Raw genomic sequence first — 17,419 nt, 5'->3', positions numbered from 1 at the left:
CTATGACTATGACATAAGGCTAACAACGACATATATAAATATATCGCTTTCTCTCCCTCTCCCTCTCTCTCGCTCTCTCTCTCTCACACACACACACACACACGCACACGCTCACAACCAATATTTCCCAACCTTGATTGAGTCAAGGAACCCATTTTACATTTGAAAAATCTAATGATACACAACCAAACAAAAATGTCACGAGAAGTACTGATGTAATGATCTCATCTCAATTGACTGAGAAATGGATTCAGTGTGAAATCTGGGCCTTTTTAATCTAACACTAATCTGATGTACTCGGAGAAAGCCATGATTTATTCCATTGTATCAATGGCAACAGGTGAATACAGATTTATTGTACCTTCTGTCATATAATGGAAGAGCATTTGATTGTTGTGCCTGTCACTATATGTCGCTAACATAGATACAGTACTTGAAGACTAGGTTTTCCATAGGTGTGATTGTGAGTGTGAATGTTTGACCTGCGATTGGCCGGCGACCAGTCCAGTGTGTGTACCCACTTTCTCTCACTCCAAATCATCTGGGATAGGCTCCAGATCACACGTGACCCCAATAAGGACAAACACAATAGGAAATGTATATATTGATAAATAGTAGTAAAATCATGCCCTGCGATTGGCTGGCAACCAGTTCAGGGTGTACCCCGCCTCCTGCCCGATGATAGCTGGGATAGGCTCCAGCACGCCCGTGACCCTAGTGAGGAGAAGCGGCTCAGAAAATGGATGGATGGATGGATAGTAGTAAAATCATATCAAACACTGAGTCTTCAAGACATAGAGACCTTGTTCATTCAAGTGTAAATTGGAAATCAGGATTCAAGTGTGCTTTATTACACGTGTCGCATTGTGCACGAACCACCTTATCGCTGTAACAGAGGATATTGATATTGACACTCAGGGTCAGGTGATGAAATCAATGCAGGGTGGGCCTTCTTTTATATTGCTGCATTCAAAGCCTCAGATTTCAGAGGGCCGGGCACGCATGACACAGAGGATCAATGTTCCAATAAATACAAACCTCACCAGGGGGTCAGAGGTTGAAAGGTTGTGGGACTGAGGTGCAGTGACCCAAACTCAGTAGGAAATTCTTTCTCTAGAAAAGGCATTGTTTTGTGCAGCATGGCCCAAACCCCCCAGCTGTTTGGTAACTTGGGGTGCACGTCGAAAACTGCGGAAGAAGGTCACTTCGTGTTTTATGACATTAAGATCTTCAGTCTCCGAGTGAGATGGGACATTTACAGAAAATAGCTGTGAAGAAAACGTTACCTTCAGCAAAACCTTTATTGACTGTACAGATAACCCTGTAGTGTAAAAGCTTAAAGATAACGCTGTAGTGTAAAAGCTTAACTGCTATATGGTGAGACTGAATAAAACAAATGTAATTTTAAAACAAATCATCCTTTTACCTAGTTGAAATGTATTTTCTAATTAATAAATAGAAAAAAAATGCAATTATATAAAATGTGCTTTTAAATCTATATTGATAGATTTGTTTAAATAATAAATAAAAACGATATTGTACTCTTAAATGAAACAACTTTTTAAAAATGGACTTGATATTTTTATTAGCGCTATAGAATAAAACATTAAAATAACTCAATATTTAATTTATTTGTAATTTTTTTTATAAACTACTAACAATTTAACTAGATTGAATTTACAATGACTATTTATAGTAATATATATTTATTAGAAAATATTAAAAAATGAAGAAAATACATTATTTTTTACTAGACTTTACACTGATTCTATCGGCCTGATTGGTATCGGCCGATAATTATCATTTTATGCTGATCGGCTTTAATGTCATAATTCGCCGATCCGACCAATGACGTCATTGATCACAGTATATTTAAATCCGAAAGCTAGTTTATTTTTAGCCTTGTCGCGTGTCTTTTGATGTAGTGCTGTAAATATCTGACGGCCAATAAAGTTATTTGAAAAAAAAATAATGTCAGACTACTGCGATAAAATCTTATATTCCGATACCACCGCATCCCGTTATTTACGATCATTGGGCTTTATCTTGTCAACTCAAATGTGACCGGATACATTCGTTACCGTGGCGACGAAAACAAGAGTGGAGCGAACCGGCTCGACTGTATTATAAGGACAAAATGGGGAAAAACGTGTGTTGGTGGTCACCGGTGCTCAGGACAGGAGAGGACGTTCGCTTAAGGATTGCTTGAGGTATGTTCACGTACTTTTAATACGATACAGCTCGCAAGAAGGCAACAAAACGTTATGTAGCCTAGCAGGCTAGTGCTAGCGCTAACGGTTGTACGTAAACATTCAAGCCACCGTTCTGTCGAATCATGCTCTAAAGCTTCGGTGTGGGTGAAGTAATTTAACTAAAAATAAAGTCATTTAATTACAGTAAGTTAGCACCCATTATTTCTGTCATGTAATGTTGATTTTACCTGACTGATTAGAATACACGATCTGACCAGAGCAGTGATTTCCAACCTTTATGGAGCCAATGAACATCTTTTACAATTGAAAAATCTCACGACACACCAACAAAAATGTCACAATAAGTGGATACGTTAATTACTGTATTTACTTCCTGCCGTGGCGGCACGGTGAGCGACTGGTTAGAGCGTCTGCCTTGCAGTTCTGAGGACCGGGGTTCAAATCCCAGCCCCGCCTGTGTGGAGTTTGCATGTTCTCCCCGTGCCTGCGTGGGTTTTCTCCGGGCACTCCGGTTTCCTCCCACATCCCAAAAACATGCATGCTAGGTTAATTGACAACTCTAAATTGCCCGTAGGTGTGAATGTGAGTGCAAATGGTTGTTTGTTTATGTGTGCCCTGCGATTGGCTGGCAACCAGTACAGGGTGTAGCCCGCCTCCTGCCCGATGATAGCTGGGATAGGCTCCAGCACGCCCGCGGCCCTAGTGAGGAGAAGCACCTCAGAAAATGGATGGATGGACTTCTTACCATCTAATAGAAGACCATTCATTTGTTCTGTCTGTCACTATGCATCACTGGCATAAATAGATGAACAAAGATACATTATTTATTGTAAATATAATTTTTTGAGCAATTAAGTACTCGAGTATATACAGTAAATGAACAGGTCATTTAAATAGACACATTCCTCCATCTTGTGATCGGATCGGTGATCGGTTATCGTTTTTTTAAACTTGCTGATTAGCCCCCAAAATCCTGATCATGTAAAGCCTAATTGTTCCTTTATTTATATTAGAAAGAAGTCATGGTGTAGTGGTGCCTTCGCCTGACTGTGGTGCAGGCAGCATGGTTCAGTTCCCACTCAGTGACAGTGTGAATGTGATTTCGAGAGGTTGTCAGTGTCAATATGTGCCTGGCGACTGACTGGCGACCAGTCCGCCTTTCACCTGAAGTAAACTGGGATAGGCTCTGGCACCACGCGACCCTGAACAGGATAAGCAGTATTGAGAATGGAGGGCATATTTGTAATATAAAAATGTAATAAAATCTACAATTATTCATAATTTAGAATTATAAAATAAAACATTTTTTCAACTCGTATTCTTATACAACTTTTTTTTTATATTTTATTAAATAGAATAACAAATGCAAACTACTCACAATATATATAAAAATCATAAAACTATTATTTTAACTAGTTTATATTAGAATAAATAATAGAAATAAAAATGATTCACTTTAATTGTATATAATTCACTCAAATATGTAACTATTCTTTTTTAAAAGAGTGAAATAAATCTTCCATCTTTCTGTAGTGGCATCACAAACATTTAAATTGATTTCTCTTATTGAGGATAAGCGGTATGGAAAATGGATGGATGGATGATTAAATACCAATAAAAATGAGGCAAAAGTGAGTCAGCAGTTTTACATAATGAAATTCTTTATGTGGCAACATTCTCCCTTTCAACTGCGATCCTCCAGCATTCACCACAGATGCTTTTCCAGTGCTTGCATTGAACAATGTTACTGTACACTTAGATAATTTCTGTTTTTCTTTTTCTTTTGTTTACTTTAATAAATACCCATAGGGTAATAGGTCCTCTGTAGCATTTGAGTGCATTATAAAAACACACAACCCAAGGTTAATGTACTAATTGTCTTACAAAACAGAACATCCGATAACCATAGAAAGCAAACGATACACCATGTTACATAGTTACAGAAAATACATAGTATAGATATAGAATTTATCACACAAAAGAAGCCACAAAATACACACGTTTTTTTAGCCTCTGGCGTGAATCCTAGGATGTCGCTTTCTATGTTGTTTTGGGCTCTTTTTTTGGTGAAGGTTAAGGCAGTGCTGCAGCACATCCACTTGACATCTTAGCGTGGACCCCTCACATAATTTCAGGCATTGCGGGCTAACTGGCAGAGGCGTACATTCCTGAAAACAAAGGCACAGCTTGGTGGCAGCGTTGTATGATTTTGCTGCGGGTTTTTTTTTGTGTTATTATTATTAATGATAATAATGTACAACGCCATGACAAAGTATTTGCTCTCTTCCTGATTTCTACAAAATGTATATTTATCACACTTAAATATTTTGGATCATCAAACCTATTTTAATATCACACAGACAGCTGTAGCTAATAACAAAATGCAGTTTCTAAATCATGATTGAATTTATTAAGAGGAAAAAAAAATCTTAACCTGGCCCTATGTGAAAAAGAGAAGAATGTGAGTATTGTATGGTGTTTGAAAGTGTTGCTGTCCATGTGTTTAAAGTAGCAGTCAATTGAACGTTTATAAATACCATAACATATATGCTAATTTCTGTTGGCATTTTGTTTCAAATGTTGGATGGACTTTGGTTAGATGAAATTACAGTATATGGTTTGGTTGAACGTTTGGGTGTTTAAATATACGATTAATTCTTGCTTTATGTGTCAGTTTTACAATAAACACACTGCTTCATTTTGCTGCAAGCATGAGCGAAAACAGATGCTAAGTAATACTTTAATACTTTGTGTGTTTTAATGTTTAAATGTGTTTAAAACTTGTGGGAGGGGTAAAAAAAAACCTTTTTTTTTTAAATAAAAATAATGCTCTCTTTATATCACAAAAATTGTGAAATATTAAAATTGGCTTAATGATCTGAAACATTTAAGTGTAATGAATAAATATACCAAAAAAACAAACAAAACAAAAAATCGGGAAGGGGGCAAATACTTTTTCAAGACACTGTACATGATTTCACAGATTTCTACCAATGGACGGACAAGCAGGAATTGTATAAAAGCCGCTGCACCAGTCCCACACATGATTGATATTTTGTCCTGTCAGTGTCCTCACACCTTGACTGACCGATGGATGCCCTTTACAGTTCAAAGTGTTCACAAAGGCTACTTGGCCCAGCCGGTGGCGGCGGCCTCCCCGTTGATGTAGGCGAAGCCGGGGAAATGCTGTGAGTGCTCGTACTCCGAGTTCCTGCGAGGGACCAGAGGCGAGTAAACGTCCCCCGAAGCGGCGTAGCGGGACGAATGCATAGGCGGGCTACCGTAGCAGCCATTAACCGAGGACATATCTGGCCAGCGGGGGGTCACGGGTGCAGGGTGCAGTCGGGGAGTGCTGCTCATCAGACACGGATCCATGCGGGACATCTGACCGTTGAACTGGTACTGTGGGAGCAAGGAAGAGAGACATTATAATGAAGAGCTGTAACTCTACTTCAGTGGTGACTTGATTAAGTGCCCCAACCGAACAACCTAACTCCAGCTCATGATGTCACTCTGTAGGTCACGTCCCTTCAAGGCACATAATCCAACACGCAAATACTAAAGTTTATTCAGTATTTACATTTTAGAGAACCCATTTATTTATTCACATTCTATTGTATTATGTTTTATTATGCTTTTATACAATAAAGGAGAAATCTTCATTGAAAACAAAAAAACGTGGTGCTTTTTCGGGGTCGAAACAGATTAATGGTATTTCAATTGATTTGATATACGAGTACGTTGAGCTCCGTCCTGGAACAAATTAAACGCGTAAGTCAAGGTGTCACTGCATATGCAAATATTATTTTATGCAAATAACAGTGAAGTAGAAAAATAAGAAAATAATATGTATTTGGATTATGAAGGGGAAAAAACTCAGGTGTCAAAAAATATGAATACAATTTTGTGTAAGAAGAAAAAAAAATCAACAATTTAGTTTATTAAATTTTGAGAATTAATTACATTAATTTAATTAATTTAAACATTAATATTTTTTAGAATTAATGTTGGACACAAATGTACATAAATAGAATTTACTTGGGTTCAATTAATCCATTACTTAAAAATAATAGCAAATTAGCAATAAGTATCTGAGGTAAGCTTACCTTAGCTTAAAACAGGGGACAACCAGGCTCTGTTTATTTAGAAATAATAGCAAACAGCCTAGCCTGGTATAAAATAGGGCAAAACCAGGCTCAGCTCCTTTCAGAATAATAGCAATTTAGCAAACCGTAGCCTAGCCTACTTTAGCAGCCTACAACAGAGAAACGCTGAGATTCTTTAAAAATAATACCAACTTAGCAAAACAGCGCTTAGCCCTCTCTAGCTTGATTTAAAATGGGTCAAAACCATACCCAGTTTCCTAAAAAAGCTGGGTATGAGAACCCGTACTAGAGAACCCGTACTAGATAGCCTAGCCAACTTAGCCAAGCCTAAAACATGAAGACACCAGGCTTAGTTCCTTTAAGAATAATATCAATTTAGCAAAACATAGTCTAGCCTAGTCTAAAACTGAATAAATTCAGGCTGTTCCTTTAAAAATAATAGCAACGTTGCAAAACATAGCCCAGCCTAGCTTGGTCTGGCCTAAACTTGAGTGAAATCAACCTTAGTGCCTTAAAAGAAATAAAAGCAACTTTGCAAAACATAGCCTAGCCTAGCCTAGCCAAACATAGTTTAGCTTAGCCTTAAAAAGGAAGAAACCTTGGTTTCTTGTACTCTAGATTGATTAAAATGTAACATGTAACATGTTATTTAGATGATAATTTTTGTGTTCAACATGTGTGGCTGTTGCATTAATATGACGTAACTCTATATTTCAGATTTTGGTCCAGAAGTCATTTCCTGAGGTATAAAGACAAATCAAGCAAATTTGTGAAATAAAACAGCAATTGAAAATAGGGATTCTTCCTGTGTTGCTATGGGGACAGATGCCAAACAGCATAGATCGTATGAGTATGCTGACTACCACATTTCAGACATTCGACAAAGTCCAACCTCTCCCAGGGACAAAGAAGCCACTTTGTGCCCGATTTAAGCCCAAAAGCGTCTTAATAAAGAGGAAGTACGTGTTCACGTTAACATATAAACACCACAGTCGGCTCCATTATGAGCAGTCGCCGCACGGAAAAAAACAGTCAGAGCGGGGGAGTCAAAGGGCAGAGTGGGGGGCCTCCCAGCTGAAAAGAGAGCATTGAATAACAATATTTTAGTAATACATGCATGACGATAGAACATTGACAGCTGCTTCCGCTGTTTGGAGACCAGGATTGTGAGACTTTGAGGAAGGCCCTGCTGGAAAATTAGAAAAAATTAGCCCCCCCCCCCCCCCCCCATACCAGCTCCACCGATCGACACGAACTTGGCTGAACATGTCTATCATAACAGGATGCACAAAAAAAGTCTCTAGCACCCATACCAGAAATTGAACCAGGGAGTCATATGTGTTCAACGCTGCTTGCAGCTGTGATTTATTCTTTCAACAAATGAATCATCTTTTAATCTGAGCATGAGACTGACCTGTGCAGATGAGCGGTGGTAGGCGGAGTAGTGGAGCGGTGCTGGGATAGCGGCGTCGTGGGCGAGGCCTGGGTACTGGCTCTGGATGGCATGAGGATGCTGGTTGGCGTAGCTGCCGTAGTTGTAGCTGCCGGTATATCTGAAAACGCAGAAATACATTTCCAACAGAGTTACAGAAATATGTACGTAAAAAAAAAAGGTTGGTGTAGAGAATTACTGTATAGTGCCCTACAGAGTGAGGCAACATTTTGTTGTGCTGTTCGAATGTGCAGTGAGTATAGGTTATAGCACCATCAAAATATCCCACAACGCAACTTATCCCCAGTGGGCCGATGGGCTGGCCTTGCCACAAGACGAAGAAGCAAATGAAACAGAAAGGGGGGGGGGGGGGGGCAGAGGTTGCGTACAGCTGCCCAGTCATCTGAGTAAGAAAAAAACATTTCCGCGACTTGAAAGCAGACACACGTTGGGTTTCATCGTGGTCTCAAAACCAATCAGAGATAGTGAAGAGCGGGGACCCTCCGTCTGATTGGCTGTGTACGTGTCTGTGTGGGCGTGCCTGTGTATGAAATGCGAAGTTTTCTGACGGCGAGCCGGCAGCTGCAGTTACAGAAAATTGAGTGGCATAAATGGAATTAGTTCCAAAGCCTAACGCCACAGCGACGATGTGGGAACATTTTGGATTCAAGCCAGATGAACGCGGCCATCCCGCTAACACCAACGAGCTGGTGTTCCTTGGGTCAACTAATCAGCTCCCTCCAGCCACTTGTGTCTTGTCCAGGTGTGCCTCGTTGTCTTGTGACTTTGTATTTAGTTCCTGCCTTCATTCAGTCTGTGTCAGTTCATTCAAGCCAAGCTTCCCTGTGGTCTGTAATGGTGAGTGTTTTGTTTCCCCATTTGTTTCTTTGAACATTGTTTTTTGGACTTTAATTTAGTGTTTGCTTCTATAACAGACTGTACCTTTTTTGCCTTTTTTTTTTTTGGAACAAAAGTATATCCTGCACCTCCCTGCATTTGGGTCCACTTTTTTCACCATCACTGCAAAACCCTGACAGAATGAATCGACCAAAAGAAATGGACCCGGCAGAACCAGAGGTGTTACACAGTGCTATTTTCCACCGTGGTGAACTGCTTGGCCAGCACAGTCAGGCTGAAGAGTTAAAAGACACAATTCAGAACTTTTCATCTATCGGTATTATGGACGTCCTGGCGACACAGGTGGACAAATTTGTTTCCAGTTTGCCTTTATGTCCAACTCAAACCCAGCTCCAGCGGCATAGTCTTTTTTTTTTTGTTGTTGTTGAAAATAAGTCATTTTATTGTACATCCTACAATCCTGGCTCCCACCTGGCTTCCTTGCATTTAGGTCCACTTTTCCACCATCACAAAACCTTGACAGAATGTCTATTGATATTAAAATATGTGCCTCCAAAAGAACATCATTGTTTTTATGCGTTGGGGAAAAAAAGCACTATTATATAAAAACATTATAAAAAGTATGCAATGAAATAAAATGGTTTTATCAAGTGTAATTAGTGTGTGTCTGGGTGTGAGTTGTGGCCTACAGCAGTTCCATGTGTGTGCTCTCATTTTGTATTTGTGTGTTTCACTGTTTAGGTTCTGTTTAATATACGGCTGAAAGTATATTGCCAACTTTAGGTCTTCTTGCCCACATGCGAGGGAATTCCATGACCGTTTCCTTTCACTTCACTCAAACAGCACCATATCTCAAAGTCCCTTTTAACTAAAATGTTGGCTCACAACACCCCCCCCTCACCAAAAAAAAAAAAAGTCTTGTTTGTCAAGGTGCCACTATATATTGAATAGGGAATGAGTGAATGTTTTCGAATATTCCGAAAATGTGTAATTACCCATGCTCCTCTCTGTGGGCGTAGACGGGCAGCCGATGGGCAGAGGAGGGTGGCGGTGGTGTCGTGCCAGCGGCGCCGCTCCCGCTCCTCATGCAGGACAGCTGCTGGCCGGCGTCAGGTGCGGAACCTCCTGCTGTTGTCACTGTGTATGTAAGGGACCACGTATATGACTGAACGGCGCCTGCCAGACACATACACAGAGGTGGCAAAAGTACTCACACTCTGTACTTTAAGTAGAAGTACAGAAACTTGTGTTAAAAAAAAATTACTAGTAAAAGTCTGATTCAACTCCTTACTCCTCCTCTATTTAAGTAAAAGTAAAAAAGTACATACTCTGAAATGTATATAAGTACAAAAGTGTTTTTTTTCTTCTGTTAATTATATACAATATCTGTTTTGATAACTTGGCACAACGGGAGGAAAAAAAACATATGGCTTCTCCCACCTGTGTTAGACGGGAACTCGGGCGACGTGTCTGCTGTAGGCGAGGCCGACGACACAGCGGCCGAGTGGACGGAGCGAGCTGGCGAGTAGGAGCCCGGGGACGGCGAGGAGGTGGCGGTTATTTCCGTCAGCGTGAACTCCTCATCTCGATCTGTGGGAGGTGAGAAGAACATTGAAACTACAGTACTGACTGGGTACTGCACTGTGTTAATGGAATCTATTACAATTGTTATTTTACTGTAAGAAGAAAGCAGGATTAGGGCCACATTGAAAACAAAAATGTAAAAAAATATGAAGGGAAAAATAAATGAGAAAATTAAAAATGAGGTGTAAAATAGTTTCTTAAAGCATTTTACAATAAAATGAAGGGGTAAATTATAAAGGAAAGAAAATATCAAAAATATTGGAAAATAATTATTACAAATATGAGTGGACGAATCATAAAAGTAAAATGATTAAAATGGGAAAGAAAAACTATAAAAACTTGGAGTGGTGATCAAAAATGAACAAATGTGTTTAAATAATATAAGTGTTTAAAGAATAAGTATAAAATATAAAGATGTAAAAGAAAAATATCAGAAAAGTGTAAAACAAAATGTGGAAAATAAAATATGAGGGGAAAAATTGTAAAGAAAAAATATGGCAGGAAAAGTAAAGAAAAGAGTAAAAGGAGAATGAAAACAGTAAAATAAAATCGAAGACTGGAATAGCAGAGAAAAAAAGTATTTAAAAAATGAGGACAAAATAGAAAAGAAAAAAATATTTAATAATACGAGGGCAAAATATATAAGACAAAATAAATAGGCAAAGAAACAAAAAACATTTAGTAAAAGAAAAATATATAAAATCACAGAAGAAAAATGGTAAATATTTTTTTAAATATGAGGGGAAAATAGTAAAGAAAAACATTTAATAAGAAAATAGTAAACAAAAAATATTAGGGTAAGATAAAATAGAAAAAAAGAGAATATGGGTCAAAAATAGCAAAAGAAATAAATTAAAATAGAAGAAAAAAAGAGAAAAAATATCTGACAAGAAAAATATGAGGGAAAATAGTGAAGAAAAAATAAGGGGGGAAATAAACAAAAAAAATGTCAAATACTAGAAGTATAAAAGAAAAAAAAGAAAATCTGAGAAAAAAAAACTGAAAAAAATATGTAAGAAAAGACCTTTTTAGAAATGAGGGAAAATAAGGGCAACTGGTTAGTACATCTGCCTAACAGTTCTGAGGACCCGGGTTCAAATCCAGCCTCGCCTGTGTAGAGTTTGCGTGTTCTCCCCGTGCCTCCGTGGGTTTTCTCTGGGTACTGCGGTTTCCTCCCACATCCCAAAAACATGCATACATGTTTGTCTATATATGCCCTGCGATTGGCTGGCGACCAGTTAAGTGTGTACCCTGCCTCTCGCCCAGAGTCAGCTGGGATAGGCTCCAGCATGCCCGCGACCCTAGGGAGGATAAGCGGTATGGAAAACGGATGGATGGAGAGAAAATAGTCCAGAAAAAATATGAGTTGCGCTTGCTTTCTCTCTCTCTCTCTCTCTCTCTCTGTCTCTCTCTCTCTCTCTCTCTCTCTCTCTCTCTCTCTCTCTCTCTCTCTCTCTCTCTCTGTCTCGACCTACTATAAATTAGTCTGGTAATACATTATTCGATAATATTTGTCAAGAATACATCCTCCTCAATCTCCAAAAACTTTAACTTGAACAAATTTTAACTATTCTCAAAATATTTCAGCTTTATTCTCGTAATGATGACGATTCTTGTGGCATTTTTCATCCAATGCAACTAATCCTCTTTTGTACGATCATGCAAGGGTGGTGATTAGAAGTCATTTTCCATTTGTGTATTTCATTGATTATCCCATTCAAAAAATAGCTGAAAGTGCATCAGAGACCGTGGTTGTCCTTGCCCACATGCAATGACATTAGAGTACCTTAATTGCTCCATTTTTCCACTTCACTCGAGCTGTAGCGAAACTCGCTTGTACCTCAAATTTTGGTTCGAAACACAAAGCAAAAAAAATCGAAAAACGTTTAAGTTGGGACACTTGCAAGTCAAGGTACCACTTTATATAGGGACTATATATGATATGTTGTGTCATAGTCGTCCTCACCTGTGCCACCCTCGCCCTTCATGGCCTTCATGAGGTCGTTGGCCCTCTCCTGGCAGTGCAGCGATTCCAGTAGGTACAGGACGTAGTCGTCAAACATGAGATGGATCAGGTGGAAGGAGCCTGTGCGATAAGTGTATGTTATTGCCACCACGGCAATGCAAAAACATCCCAAATGACATATGACATCATACCCTACACACATTCAAAGAAAGCAACTCGTGGGCTGTGTTTGGAATCACTCCCTCTCCACTATGCACAGTGAACACATGCTATATTGAGGTTCATCAATTCGCGCTTCTGCTACATTCAAAATTTACTTAACAAAATCAGTATATAAGGTTTGGGGGAGTAGGGAATGATTTTGAGCACATGTTGATCCGGGTCAACGCCAGAAATAGGTCCTGCTGACCTCCGGCTGCCGGTGGGAGGAGGTGAGCCCCACAATTGTGTTATTGCGCGTGTGAGACTGCATGATAAACACTTGGTGACTGTTCAGAGGAGTTGGGTGCAATCTGAGTTGTCATAAAATGGAAAAGACGGGCAAACACATGGGAGGAGACGGCAGGTGGGGGTGGGGGGGTTCACTTTTGTTAATTAGCTGTTTGTGCACATAAAGCTGCTTTACAGAAACACGACAGCCAGCTGTGTTTTTGATATTCAAATGATGGCCAGGGAGTGAAAGGTCACTTTCCCAATTGATTTTACAGCACCTCAATTACTAAGGCCACTCTCACTTCACCTGCACACCAATTGGCTCAAAATTTATACGGCTACTTCCCTCATTACCAGTGGTGAAGGTAACAAAGTACAAATACTTTGTGACTGTACATATTTAATTTCAGGTACTTGCACTTCTACTCTACTTCCTCCAATTTTTACTTACACACGCACAAAAAGGTATTTTAAAGTTATTTTAAAACCTGTTAAGTAAATTCTTATTTTTTTCTAAATTATTTTTTTTATTTTTTTAAATTGAAAAATACCCTAATAATATACTGTATCTATTTTTTATTTATAAAAAAGTCTGAAATTTGTTGTATTTGATATTTATTTGTAAATTTTGTGTTTATTAAAGTTATTTTTGCATCTTTAAAACCATTTACATTTTAAATATATTACCATTCATCTGTTAGAACAAGGTCACATGCTAACCAAAACGCTGAATTTCACAAAGCTTGGAGGGGTTGGATGGCAGGGTGAATAACCTAATTAGTGGTCACTTTTGTTAACCCATGGGCGAGACGGGGGTATTTTTCAGAAGAATCATTGTCTCACTGTGTCAGAACTGAGAATCGACATGGCAACTCACAACCGCAGTTAAAAGCTGATTCAACTGCTTTGTTGTTTGATAATTATCTTTCTCAAATTACATCACTAGTGGACAGTGTCTCAGTAGATTTTTCAAGTATCTGTATTTTATTTGAGTATGCTATTTTTCTGATCACTTTTTACTTCTACTCCTTACTTAAGAAAAGAAGTTGACCTCTACTGTCATCAGAATCGTTTAAACTTTTACTTAGTAGAGTGTCACTACTGTGTGACCTCTGCTATTGGATAAAGAGCAAAGGGTCAGCAGTAGTAACAGCATCTCACCAAAGCTGGGGGCGCTGTGGAGTGTCATATCACGAATGACTCTAGTCCCGAAGCAGGACCACATCAACAAGAACTGTTGGGCCACCTTCTTCAGGGAGCCAGGCCTCTTCCCTGACACCTAGAAGGAGAAGGAGACCATTTCCATAAGAAAAGATGGGGGGAGGGTCAGGATGCCGACATTAACCCCTCGGCCTGTGTTTGGGGCTTAACCCTCCGGGACCAGAAAACATGTCAACAAGTCAACTATTTAATTTGCCCCCAGGGACACGCCTTTCTATTGAACCATTGTCTAGCCCGGCCAAGGCGTTGCCAGGGCGACCACATTTTACAAGGCCATATCGGGCTTATAATGGGCGCAAATGGGAAACTTGTAGACATCATTAACTGGGAGGATCGCTGTGTGGGTGAGAGACCAGTGAGCTCTGAGCCACAGGTGTCTTTTTTACAGGCCGGGAGGTTTTGCAAATACTTTTGCTTTTGCATCGAGTGTAGAAAACATGATGCAAATAAAGCTGTTCAGTCGGGTTGGGGCAGCAAGGTGGTTCAGTGGTTAGAACTAGTGCTTCACAGCAAGAAAGTTTCAATGTCATCTGTTTTTTCAATGTTTGTCTACACTGCACTCAAATAGTCCATAATTGTTGGCGTCGGGTAAAAACCTCGCATCTCCAAAACCATTAACATTGCATCATCAAAGAGAGCAAACCATTTTCAACACCTTAGACTGGCCAGTAACATACTAAAATAACATACCCAGTTGCCCACGTGGGGACTGACCAATTGCATCAATTTGAGAGAAAAAAAATATCAAATTGACCAAATTTGGACATAGGAGCTTTCGGTCCGACGCCAGTGACATGTGATTGACAGGTGATGTTGCACCAGGGTGCGCCCTATTCCACTGCACAATAACGCACTGCTCAACTCAGTTCTACTCCATTTCAAAATACAGTGGGAGAAAAAAACTATGTGAACAGTTTGGAATTTATTAAATTTCTACATAAATTGGTCATAGAATGTGGTCTGATCATCTAAATCACAAGAATAAACAGTCTGCTTAAACTAATACCACACAAACAAACAATTACTGTATGTTTTATTTTCTTTGAAAATAACATTTACATGAAACTTACTGTAATGTCCTCTTATCTGTACTTTTCAGCCATTTATTGAATGACGGAGAACAGTAAAACACAATGAGCACACTCATGCAGGAGCTGCTGTCAGCCACCGCTCACGCCAAGACACTCACATGCAGACTCGCCAGCGACACCCCACCAGGCCCTGCCTCTTACAATATGTACAGCATTTGCTGTACATATCGTGCTTACATTTTTTGGTGTTAGTGTGTTCAAATATTTCAAAAAGTTTGTGTTTTGATACATTTAAATGTGTTTAAAGTGTATAGGAGGGGTAAACTATATAATTTATGTATTATTATTTTTTTTTTTACTATTTCTATACAGTATATGGTCTCTCTGTATTGCAGATTTTTTTTACCTATTGCGGGTGGGTCTGGAACATAACCCCCGTTTGTCACGGGTTCACTGTATACCAAACGGACGGCCGTTTTACCTTGACGACGCAGCGGTCCACCATGGAGTCGAGCCACTCGATGTAGGCCTCGATGGGCGACTGCTCCTCCAGGAGGCGATCAAACTCCTGATACACTGAGACAAAGGGACATTTGGAGGTCTTTTGTGTTCTTTATGCTCCATTTATTATTTATTATTGATTAATTTAGCCTTCTTATGCTTTATTTTGCATGAATCGGTGGGCATTTTAAATTTCGTTATACATGTTACAATGACAATAAAGCTATTCTATTCTATTGTGCATCGCCACCTTATTGGCTCGCCCGTTTAGTAGCAGACAGTCAGCGGGGACCTCCAAAAATGTACTTACAGTGCGTAATGAGCTGCCGGTGCTCCTCCTGCGAGTCTTCCATGGTGTACAGCGTCTGCTTGGTTATGCTGTTCAGGTCCACGTTCCTCCAGTCCTCCAGCATTTGGAAGGTGATGTCGGCGCTATTTATCACGGTGCGCGATGCCTGCGGACGGACACTATCGGTATCAGCACATATCCTTATCTGGGAGGCCGCATTTGCTCATAAGGACTTTATTAAAAAAAAAAAAAACGAACCTGACAGAGATGGTTTAGGGATGTTTGCCGCTTTAGGATTTGTGAGAATCTCCTGGACACTAGAAAAGATTACAGGGGAATAAGTAAGGTGGATTGCAATATCTTTCCTTTTAAAAATAAATATTAAGAAACTCCATATTCAACAATTCATTATGTCATGTTCTTCCCGGTGGCAACAGCAGAAGTGCTCTCCAATATCGCCACTAGTAAACAAAGAGCACTTGAGAAACATGATGAATGGTTTGAATGTAGAATTTAGCTCTACCACCATAGTTTGAATGTGCGAAGTGTCACGCGAAAAGAAGACGCTACACAAGGTAAACTCCCTAACATTTCAACATGGGTCGATTCAAAAACAGACGTGGTAGAAATTCAGACATAGAGCAGTTAACGTGATTATTTAGGGACTGGCTAATTCATTCAGAAGATAGCAAAAAATGAAATCACGTAACCTTGATCATGGTCAATGTAACCTAAAGGGGAGCGGCAAGCCTAGCCTACCATTGCGTGTTTGTTGGTGACTAATGCTGTTTGACTTACAATCTGTTGGCCTATGGTAGATGGTCTATTTTCATTATCTAACTAAAAAGGCTTTGAATCGATCGCAACTGAACTGTTCTAGTTTGTTCTGGACTGTTCAACCTCAATAGTCCAGTGGCGATCGATTCAGAGCCCAGAGAATGAAATGACCTGGATGAATGAGAATATTCACAGGCAAACTAAAGGCTGTGATCGCTTGGGCTTGACTTTTCAGTTGCTCGGATTAATGGCACAGATGTGCTCTTTTTGACGGTGAAATGAATAGCATGATGTTGTTTACTCAGATAGGCATTCACTCAAACTACACTCGCTGTGATGTTGAAACCAATACTCCAAAGAAGAAGTAACTACTTTTGCCATCAATCACCAGGCTCTCTTCTCTGTACAACGGTCTGCTCGCCCTAGCCTTTTCACACACAGGTACTGCTGGTTCAATTTAAACATTTTCGAAGGAAAGCAACAAAACCAAAACCTTTTGGGGTGTATCTGGACGTGCAAACCCCACCCCCCGAAAAGTTTACGTCATTGTTTTAGTTTCAGATCACCAACTATTTCTACAGTAGCCGACTGGATCTCTTCAGGAGGTTAGCAGTAGTCACTCACGTTATGCAACCAGGAACTATCCTGGTGGCTATTGTTTACAAATATTTTGAATTTGCCTATAAAGATGAGCTTTTGAAGCCACTTACACTCAAATTTGATGTTCCTCAGGTTCTCTGGGAGGTCGTGAAGGGCAATTTTGAGCCACTCTTCTAATTGTTTGGCAAATTTCCGGATCACCTGCGTCAAACTGTGTCAATGAAAGACAGGAAAAAAACAAAAAACAATTCAATTCAAAAACATCCCAAATTTTCATTGAATGAATTCTCCACATGGGCAGCGTGGTGAACTAGTGGTTAGAAAGTCTGCGAAAACATCTGCCAAGCCCAGCAATCACTTAATATAACAATAATGGAAAAAAAATCTTGGCGCCACACTTTTATCCTGA

The 17,419-nt window shown here is 39.6% G+C and overlaps 1 protein-coding gene and 1 long non-coding RNA gene across 4 annotated transcripts in view; one reads left to right on the top strand and one right to left on the bottom strand.

The window, feature by feature from the left end:
* Positions 1-3,858: 3,858 nt before the first annotated feature.
* The window catches only part of rfx4 (regulatory factor X, 4), a 33,514-nt gene continuing 19,953 nt past the window's right edge, over positions 3,859-17,419 (bottom strand). The window contains exons 9-18 of one of the 2 annotated variants that reach the window (XM_061774373.1): positions 17,121-17,221; positions 15,892-15,950; positions 15,655-15,799; positions 15,325-15,419; positions 13,753-13,870; positions 12,160-12,279; positions 10,050-10,199; positions 9,605-9,785; positions 7,734-7,872; positions 3,859-5,615 (exon numbers count right to left, since the gene is read on the bottom strand). In XM_061774373.1, the coding sequence (XP_061630357.1) occupies positions 5,340-5,615; positions 7,734-7,872; positions 9,605-9,785; positions 10,050-10,199; positions 12,160-12,279; positions 13,753-13,870; positions 15,325-15,419; positions 15,655-15,799; positions 15,892-15,950; positions 17,121-17,221 (1,384 nt within the window). In that variant the 3' untranslated portion in view covers positions 3,859-5,339. The remainder of the gene's footprint in view (positions 5,616-7,733; positions 7,873-9,604; positions 9,786-10,049; positions 10,200-12,159; positions 12,280-13,752; positions 13,871-15,324; positions 15,420-15,654; positions 15,800-15,891; positions 15,951-17,120; positions 17,222-17,419) is intronic. The other variant, XM_061774374.1, reaches the window with a different exon arrangement.
* LOC133478374 (uncharacterized) lies at positions 8,210-9,157 on the top strand. 2 transcript variants are annotated; one of them, XR_009788661.1, is made up of 2 exons: positions 8,210-8,609; positions 8,726-9,157. It is a non-coding gene; the product is annotated as an uncharacterized LOC133478374 (long non-coding RNA). The 2 variants fall into 2 exon arrangements; XR_009788662.1 differs by having other exon boundaries at positions 8,687-9,157.

This window comes from Phyllopteryx taeniolatus, chromosome 5 (genome assembly GCF_024500385.1).
Source record: "Phyllopteryx taeniolatus isolate TA_2022b chromosome 5, UOR_Ptae_1.2, whole genome shotgun sequence".
Classification (NCBI taxonomy): Eukaryota; Metazoa; Chordata; class Actinopteri; order Syngnathiformes; family Syngnathidae; genus Phyllopteryx; species Phyllopteryx taeniolatus.
This window is presented reverse-complemented; position numbering and strand designations above follow the sequence as displayed.